General features: G+C 44.2%; 1 protein-coding gene across 29 annotated transcripts; it reads right to left on the reverse strand.

Annotated features, from left to right (window-relative positions):
* Positions 1-4,124: 4,124 nt before the first annotated feature.
* Positions 4,125-7,461, reverse strand: LOC123180889 (uncharacterized). 29 transcript variants are annotated; one of them, XR_006491360.1, is made up of 5 exons: positions 6,914-7,461; positions 6,439-6,505; positions 5,059-6,291; positions 4,668-4,757; positions 4,125-4,403 (listed from the first exon to the last, which is right to left on the reverse strand). XR_006491360.1 is itself a non-coding variant. In XM_044593070.1 (3 exons), the coding sequence occupies exons 1-2, from the start codon at positions 7,130-7,132 to the stop codon at positions 6,178-6,180; spliced, it is 384 nt and encodes a 127-aa protein (XP_044449005.1). In that variant the 5' UTR covers positions 7,133-7,461; the 3' UTR covers positions 4,427-4,757; positions 5,059-6,177. The 29 variants fall into 29 exon arrangements, 1 of the variants encoding a protein (XP_044449005.1); XR_006491366.1 differs by having other exon boundaries at positions 6,435-6,505; XR_006491359.1 differs by having other exon boundaries at positions 6,863-7,461.
* Between the last annotated feature and the right edge of the window lie 2,605 nt (positions 7,462-10,066).

Below are 10,066 nucleotides of genomic sequence, written 5' to 3' on the forward strand. Positions count from 1 at the left end.
CACCTCACCAACCACTCCACCATGACCAACGTCGTCGATCAGTGCGGTGTCAAGCCGCAAAGTGATTAAGTGGCAGCCATTCGCCACATGGCAGCCATTTCCTATAGGTGAAGTGATGCGGAGCATCCTACGATCATCCTCATGTACACTACGTCTACTCTCCAAGCCCCAAGAGGACATAAGATGAGACCTCAACTATACGCCATTGGACGCAAGGTGAACTCGCTCCTCTCCGAACCATCACTTTCCACATGTGAGACATAGCTACTACCTCAAATATATGTGCTATGCATGACTAGGAACAAAGAGGAAGACCATGGACAAGATGGCGAGGACACCAAGTGCGAGGAACAAGAGAACGGGCTGACAGGAAGTCACAGCCACCGGACGACCGGTCCTTATCGGACGTCCGACGCCTGGAGATCCCACGTGCCAGATCGACTACAGGCCAAGTCTACAGTGACCAAAACTTCGAAAATCCCCACCAAAAATTGCCCCAATTTTTTTGTGATTTGTTGGTTTGATGAAGTTTTGTTGGATTTGATTCATGGAATTGCTTGGTTTCGAGTGGATCTAGCATTTCCCCAAGTTTCCCCATCTTTCATCCATGAAATCTCCTCAATTTTGACCCCAGAATCTCCATTTTCCGCCCAAAATCGCGCCCCGGATCTCAAATCCTGCGTTGACCCCGATACACCAGACGACCGACGCTTTAACGGACGTCCGGAGCCCAAGGAACCACCGGACGTCCGACCTTTACCGGGCGACCGGAACCCCTAACCCGAGCTGAAATCAGCGGATTTCCGAGCCGACCGGACAGCCGTCCATTACCGGACGTCTGCTACCTGTAGATATCAACTTCGGCTGATTTTTGTTTCGGACATAACTAATTCATCCGAACTCCGATTTTGACGTTCTTTAACTCGTTTTGAAGCTATTGACACCCCCGTTCCCACAAAAATAATACCTCCATCATTTGACACCATCAAAGTTTTGAAACTTTGGCATCTTTGCCTAGGGCCTCCACCATAACTTCCGCAAAACTACCATAGCCTTTTGCAACCTAACCAATTTTGTTCACCTTAGCATTAGTGGTTGTTTGAGTTGTGATTTGAGTCTCCTAAGGTGTTCCGGCTACTTAGGGACGGTTGCTTCTTCATCAACCACCACCACCATTTCCGCATAGGCTTGCCCACCATACATATCCACCACCCCAACTTAACCCAATTTTGTTGAGTTGTGAGTTGTGTCTCCTAAGGTGTTTCGGCTACTTAGGGACGGTGACCTTCAACTCCGACTCACATAACCCAATAACCTCCCACTTCCGCATTGCCTACTTGCATAATCCATCATTGCATTTCCGCAATCCCATTGAGCTTCCGCAACACCACCACCGCATTCCGCTACCACCATTTGACATTTGACATTTGATATTTTGAGTTCACGGTTTTTTTCCGTTTCCTAAGGTGTTTGGGCTAATTAGGAACGGTTCGACATCGAGAACACCGCCACTCATCACCGCCACGAGGTCGTCATCGTACATCACGGACGGTAACCTCGACGACATCATTGTACATTCTTGACATTGCATTGATAACCCCTAGCCTATTTTGCGTCACTTGCCTATCGAGACTAGCCATTTGAGTATTGCCGGCAACGTTCCTTATGCACATTAGTGATCTACACCATCCATTGCATACATACCATATCATATTGGTATCATATCATCTCGTGTGCCTCAAGTTTGTTCCCGCATATACACAATTGCTATCTTGGTTTGTGCATTGTGCAAAGTGGCCATACACAAAAAAAATTAAGAAGAATAAGCTTTTAAGCAAAAGAGAAAGAGCAAAGAAGCTTGTAAGCAATAGCCATAGCGTCATACCACATTACATATAAGATCATCTTGGATCACCTTGTGAGGAACATCGGGAACCATATATACATAGCATAATTGGGATAGAAGTCGTTGCATTTTTGTCTCCTATAGGTTGTGCACAAGTGTCGTATCCGCCTATTGAGCAATCGTGCTAGCGTCTCTCTAGAGTTGTGCAACAAGAGCATTTTCTGTGGATTACATATTTTGAGCTCATTCCTTGGTTGCACGACCCCACTTATCTATCCGTATGTGCGTTTCTGTGTGCCACATATTGCTATTGGTCTACTTGTTTCACTTGCGAATTTGTGAATCTCTTTCAACATTATTGACTCAAACATTTTGCATTAAATTTTTGTGCCACTATCCTCACCGAGCTCCACCATAAGCCTTACTTGTGTATGTGTGAGAAATCGACGAGATCGGTACCAATTGTGTTATTTCCTTGTTACATCATTGAGTGATCATTGATCCATTTTCAACATCGGTCAAGGTACATTTGGTATAGTTCTCTCCTTTCTTCCATTCATATTTGCTCGAGTCTTATGATGGATAGGAAAGGCATTTCATCTCCGGTCTTCGACAACAACAACAGCATGAACAAATACATCACCAAAGCATCAATCTTCGATCTACAATGACAAATGCAAGGCGCACATTCTACCTTGCGAGAGCGCATCGACAACCTCTCCATCGACATTCGTCACTCCGAAGCAAGGAAAAGGGACTACATCGACAACAAGCTTTCCGCACAAAAGGAGGAGGAAGATGCAAGGATGGAGGAGATTCGGACCTTGTTGATCAACCGTTCTTCCCCTTCATCGTCCTCAAGGCGACGGCGAGCAAGTCAATCATTTTCGGAGCACAAAAGTGATACAAGCGCAAGCCGTCCACGTCCACATCTCCATGGCGACCACCATCACGTGTGTGATCCACATCGTCATGAAGGGCAAGTCACCTCCAAGCAACATGTGCACGACGACAACGAACGACATCTACTACGAGCTCAAGTGCGACAACGACACCATCATCATAAAGATGCTCCACAAGCGCAAATGCACAAGTCCCAACAAGCCCTACTTCACGCCAAGTCCAAGCTTCATGAGCAAAAGAGAAGACCGCGAGACGACCACAACCAAGACGGCGCTACGACTACAACAACCACTTCGGCATCTTCGCCAAGTGCTATCAAGGCATCTTCGCCTTTGGACGTACGGCATCTTCACCTACTTCCCACGAGTTCGCCTACATCGACATCTTCAATTACAAGGCGACCAACTACAAGCGAGGGCGGCACTTCCATCTTCGGAAGCCCTTAAGGAAGACGGTCGAGCATGGGAAATTCCCTTCGGCCATGGAGATGACCTACAAGGTGCCACATCATATGGGCCTCCAACAACAAGACGGTGACAAGAAGGTCGAGCAAGGGCCATCCCCTTCGACCACGGCAACGAGCACGATCCTCTTCAACAACATGAAGACGGCGCCCATATTGGACTCATACTCCGAGTCAAGTTACGCGAGCGCGCATGAGACCTTCTCTTTGGTCTCGGACGAGGTGATGTTTCGCCACACCCTACGGCATTCATCTTTGGAGACGTTTACACCTACACCTCTCTGACACCCACATATGACGAGATGTCCTAATTGCCATGTGAGGAGAGCCACCACCACATGAGTGACTCCATCATACGTGACATTGAGAGCATTTCCTATGAGAGGATGAGTGTGACCACCACTAGCCCCACACAAGAGAGCATGCCACACATCCTATGTGAGGTTGAGAGCCATTTGAGTGACTCCACCAACCATATGAGTGAGAGCATCCTTGAGGGAGTGCGTGAGCCACAACACTTAGCGAGTGACACTACTAGGAAAAAGGCTACTAGCAGCGCGGGTAAAATGGCTATTAGCAGCACGAGTACCCGTGCTACAGCTAATAGTTAGTAGTAGCGTGGGTTAAACCCGCGCTACTACTAACAAAGTTAGTAGTAGCATGTGCCACCCACGCTACTGCTATTTCGTACCCGCGCCACTACTAACAAAATAGTAGTAGCGTGCCCATACTACCAACGCTACTAGTATCCTAAATACTAGTAGCGCGCAGTTTTTTCCCACACCACTACTAACTAATTTATAATTAAAAAAATAAAATCCACCAATTCTATTTTATGCACAGTTCCCAGTAAACACTATAGTGAGCACTGTTGGGCTCCTATTTCATGGTTAACCGGAAACCGAAGGAAATAAATCAGCCAAAAAACCTCATTATGCATTACTACTCACAAATGACCACTTCAAAGAACATGCAAGTATCTATGTCATTAACAATTGCAAACATAAGTTTCTTTTTACTACAGTTGTTGTATGTACTATCACACAGTTCCTCATTCTGTTCTCACTCGATAATAAGAAAAATGAAAAGAAAAGATAGAGATAATCTGCCGCAATTGCACTTCGGTGTCATGGATTCAGTATGCCGCTTCAACATCTCATTATCCTGCAGCACTCTGTCGCTATCTTCTACCTATGAATAAAAACAGACCTTACTTGTCAGAGAAGCAAATGTGAAACCTTATTACAACATGTATGCTACTTATTACAACATGTATGCTAAGTCGCTAACCCATAGAGACAGCTAGAACAAATGTGAAAACTTTCCATGTTGCCGAGTAAGTATATGAGCACCCCTCAAAACATCAATTAGCAAGTACTTGACACATACAAACTTGTACAGAAAAAATAACACTTCCGAATTTAATTGGCTTCAAAGATTGCAAGGAAGGCATACTGATGAGCTGCAATGCAATCTTCAATGTTCAGTACTTGTACACGCTATGCTCCTGCGGTGCAACCCCTAGCTCATGTGGCTTCACAAAGTCTACATTGTATAGGACATTTTTTAGCAAAGGGTGAAACTGCATACATATACATCTCAAATCATATGTAGTATGTGTCTAGTCATCCTACGATTGCCCGAGCTTAGAACTGTATTTCTTATAAAAACTTTAGACATGTTCAGGAAACACATGTAGTTAACGACAAGTGTACATATCACCCATTTTATAGGTTCAAAGACAGATAACAAAAATTAACTAGACAAAGTTAGATGACAGTGAAGTCTTCCTACTTATAGTGGCAAGAAAATCTTATATGAATGTGTTATAATAAATAATGCTAACCATGAAGTCTTCTTCCATATAACAAAGGAGTGATGAAAACAAAAAACCTGTAATTCAAGTACGACATGCAGTTAGTTAATTATTTGCATGTCAACAGTTCTAACGTCTAGCTACAGATCTTCAAAGTAAAGATTGTGAACTCTATTAGACATGACTAGATCTTTAGTCGAAGCTCAAAATAAAGTTTTATTGGCACCATGTACTACTTAAGAAGGACCATACGCCCAACAAAAATTAATATCCATGATTATAGACAATATTATAGTTACCTGAATGAAGTTTTTCCTTTCAAATCCATCCAAATTAAGTTGACACTACTGCAGTTATCTGGCAGCGTGCATGTGTTATTTAATTTATATAAAAGCTTCTGTCCACTATTTAATTGTGAAATGAAGTAGTCATACTAACTATTGGTAAATAATATAGTAAACTGGAGCCAAGAAATCATGATGTTTTAATCTGAATAAGTACCGGTGCGACTATATTGCAGTTCTCTAGTCTTTAGCTACAGAAATACTTATCTACCACCATGAATAATTGGCCTTGATTCCTCTCTTTATATTAAAAACATATCCGAAGAAGACTTAGTAGTTTGTTGCCAACTTCACTGTACTGTAACAAACAAAGACAAGGTGATATATTCAGTTCAAGAAAAATCAAGAACTTCAGAAAGAACTAAGACTAACCGATCACAATATATAAAGCTCTTTAGCTTGGATGTTTCTTATGGTCCCATTGCATTACACTGCATAACAATTTGGGCATCATAAGAAGAACTACCAACTCCGATCGCATTTTTTTAATGTAAACAGCAGATTTATTTTGGTGCCGCTGAAACACAGTTTTTTTTTCATTTACTATATTTGCTTGCTTTAACGCAAAGCTACATACAAACGCTGAGATAAAAGGGAAACAAAATTATTTAGTTGTATGTTACTCGATTATGCAACAACCTGACATTGTTGTGCCTATTTCTAGCATCGTCAGTCACCTGCGGTTGGCCGTCACCACAACCTGCCATTGTACCTTCGCTTGTTGCACTACTCCCCTGCAGCCGGTCGCTGCACTGTCGTGCCCTGCTAGTCGCCATCTAGTTCCCTGCCAGTATTCGCCTGGTGCTCAGCCTTGCAAGCCCTGTGTCTGCATGTGCCCTGTGTCTGCATGTGCCCGCATAGCTGATGGAGGACACGTCGCGGACATGTCAATTTTCATCTTGACCTCCGATGGTTTCATCTACATGATGAAATTATTAGATGTTAGATTGTAGAACAAAGCTGGAGAGTGGTAATAACATGGAATATCTATATATAAGGGCTAGCTATAATATACTTGTTTGACACAACTCACACGCCATTGGATAAAGCAAAGTTCAACACCTACTATCATATTCAGTTATTCACTTCTTTTCTTTTACGATTTAGCACGCATCCACTCGAGCAGCCCCAAACTGTGTAAAAGCAACAAATTTTAATCATAATTCATCCGAAAATATATAATGTTTAGCAAGAGCAAGCAGGAGCATGTTTAGGCTACACTATGGCCTAAAAGCATCTTATCAAATTTAGGCTACACCAGTGGATACAGGCTAGTCAAATCAGACTCACCTATTAACCGACTTGGACTACAAATTCCTAATCCTGGTATTATACTCCTACCAACGCAGCTAGATAGCTAGGACAAGTCCTAGTCGGACTCAAGTTAGTATTTTTCCTAATAATCTAATTATAGGCCACGTTGATCACACCTTACTAATTCTGGCCGGACACTAGTAACACAAGAAAAGCACAGGCACGAGGAAGTGAACCCTAGTGGGCAGGATCTTGTGGTACTGGCAGAATCGCTCGACCACGAACACCTGTCGCTGCGGCACTGTGGCCACGCCAAGGTGCGCTTGGGTCGACGGCGGATCGGCGCCCGCGGCGGCTCCCCAGTACCAGCGGGGCACGGGCGCTTGGCCCTGCAGCACCGCCGGGTTGGGGTCCGGGCGGGCGGAGCGGAGGAGGCAGGAGGCGGAGGTGCGGCGCGCGTGGATGCGCCGCATCGCGCGGGTGGCCGCCGACATCGACATCGCCATCGCCCAATTCCCTCTCCGCGGCGGCGCTGGGTGGGGGAGTGGGTGACCTAGGAGCCTAGGAGCGTCCAGCGAGTGGGTGACCAGCGACAGCGAGTGGGTGATCTGGGACTGGGAGGGAAGGTGCGGGCGACGGATGCAGGGGAGAAGGAGAGGGAGAGGCTGGGGATCGCCGGTGGGGAGGTCGCCGGGGTGGTGGGCGGCGGCGGCGGCGGCGGCGTGGGATGGGAGGGAGACGAGGGTTGAATCGGGAGAAGAGAGGAGGTGGAAGGGATCTGGATCGAGGGTTGGGTGTGTTTTTTTTTAGAGAAACAGTGGTGGGTGGAGTGGGAGGGTTGGTGGGGTGATCGGGGGTGGGTGGCGTGGGAATATACTAGTAGAGCATGGGCATCTGACCTGCGCTACAGCTATTCACAAAGTAGTAGCGCAAGTTTATAACCCTCGCTACTACTATGGCAATGTTTCGGGGGGCATGGCAGAGACCACTTAGTAGTAGCGAGGGTTAAAAACCCGCGCTACTACTATCAACTTAGTAGTAGCGAGGGGTAAAAACAAGCGCTACTAGTAAGTAGCAATAGCGAGGGGTATAAACCCGCGCTACTAGTAAGCGTCTGTGTATAAGCTTTTTCCTAGTAGTGTGAGGTAGTTGACACGGCACGTGAGGCCACTATGATTTCTATCAACTTAACCTCTACTCCAAGTGTGTTTTCTTCTTTGGTGCTAGGTCTCCTACATGACGACATGCCTACCCTCGACGAATCCATACCTCCAACGATGACGATGGTCATGGTGGACGATGATGCACCTCCCACATGGTTCCATCAAGATGAAGATCACCACGACTTCGTCTTCGACACCTCACCTATAACAAATGAGTGGTGCTCCAAAGGTAACATAGGTGACGGTGCTTCTCTTGTCCCACTAGTGGACTATCTTGCAAATGATTGCTTGCATGATGATGATCACCTTATGGATTCATTGCATACTATGTCTTCTACATGCTTTGATATGCCACCCATTTATGATGAATATGATGATGAGCATGTTGAATTGCCTAGTTGTGATGCTATGCTCCATAGGATATCATGTGAAAATTCTTTTGGTCACATCATGTTCGACAACCCTTTAAACTTGCCATATGCTATGAGTGAGATCTCCCATATTGCATCGTTTCAATCTCAACATAGTAACTATGCATGCCCCATTAAAATAAATCACATTTGCACTTATGGCATAGATGACGAGATGATGGTCATTGGATTTTGTTTTTCTTGTGATGATATTGCCATGCTCCCTTTACATGATTTGTGCAATTCATCTACTATGCCATGCCATGATCACATAGAACCAAATATGCTTTGTTCGGATGTTGTCAATATTCTCCATGTGATATTTCAATTAAAGCTCATGAGGAGACCCCCCCTAGTTTTCTCATACATATTAGGAGATTTTGATACATCCCATCCTTTGCATGCTTCCCATAATTGCTTGCACCCTATGCATTCCATGAATAACAATGCTCTACATATTTCTCGTGATGCATTACACAATTTGAGTCTCCATTATGTCATACATAACAACAAACCTATCATGATGGATGACATGTTCATATATCACGCATCTCATTTATTTGAGCATTAGATATTTTCTACTAACCAACACATGCATGTATGCATCATAATGGATGATGTATACATATACCACGCACACATAATTTTCCCTTTGTCTTTGTTTTGTCTAGGTACTCACGTATACTCGTCAACCTCTCAATCCCAAGAGTTGACGAAACGAGCTCTTGAGAGCAACGACGATTTGGGATCCTGTGGATTGTCCTTCCCACCGTTCTCTTCGCGCAACGACTACACGCATCTATTCTACTTGGCTCTTACACGGCTATGGGCTATATATCACTTGTTACCTTATGCCCATACTATCGTGTTCACTTTGCATGTTATGCCTATTTCTATGTCTTTGCCATGCAATTGTGACTCTTGCTTGCATCTACACATGATTCCCCATTATGCTACTCATATGTGTATTTGCATGCTTGGTGGAGATACTTGTTGCTATTACCATGTTTTCCTTGTGCTTCATGCTATTGTTGATTCTTGTGTTGGGAGAGTCATGATGTTCCATTGCTATTTACATAGGACTTCTTGCCAATACAATGATGATACCTTCCTCATATCTTGCTTTCATGCTTGTGATATGTCATGTGAATTATTCATGCCCACTATTTGCACACATGACATGATTGCCATGATTACCTCTAGTATGTTGCATCTTTGCACTACTAGCTTGCTTGACTTGATCACTGATTGCTTGCTTTATTGTGTCACCCATGTTCCACTATTACTCGCTTTCTTTGGTTGATGACATGTATGCTCTTGCCTCTCACATGATTTATCTTGATCATTGTATCTTGTCTCCATTAGTGGCATCCCTCATATCCACTTGTATTGAGTACCAACTTGCTATGCTTATTGATCGTGGAGACTTGGACATATTACTTGTGATGCATGCTTGTTTGATTGATCCTATTGTATTTGGTTGTTCTCGCATCATATGCCTCCATACTATGAAATGCTCCCTTGTCCTTTTCTTATGATGAGCATGATGCATACACTTGTTGGGTATCTTACCACACGAATGATAGGTTTTGCATTTCCGCTAACCTCATTTGTTTTTCCGAGTGTTTGTCATGTTCTTTCATTTTGAAGGATTCACAAGGCGATACCGTCATGAGACAATTTGGTTAACTGAAGGCGTACACGATGTGCGACACCAACATTTTTGACATTCTCATAAAGGTGAACTCCTTCCCTTTGAGCCATCCTCAAATACGCATATTGGATGGGTCACTCTTTCATTGTTGCCTCCTTCTTGTTGTCTACATGATACATCTCGCTAACGGAGGAGCGACATTGGAGATTGGCT

Source organism: Triticum aestivum, chromosome 1D (genome assembly GCF_018294505.1).
Source record: "Triticum aestivum cultivar Chinese Spring chromosome 1D, IWGSC CS RefSeq v2.1, whole genome shotgun sequence".
Classification (NCBI taxonomy): domain Eukaryota; kingdom Viridiplantae; phylum Streptophyta; class Magnoliopsida; order Poales; family Poaceae; genus Triticum; species Triticum aestivum.

What these genes read in the sequence shown, in the direction of transcription:
- LOC123180889 (XM_044593070.1), bottom strand. Translation starts at nt 7,132, where the DNA reads ATGGCGATGTCGATGTCGGCGGCCACCCGCGCGATGCGGCGCATCCAC. An exon ending in ACAAGATCCTGCCCACTAGG is followed by an intron (nt 6,292 to 6,862) that starts GTTCACTTCCTC and finishes TTCATCATGTAG; the next exon opens with ATGAAACCATCGGAGGTCAA.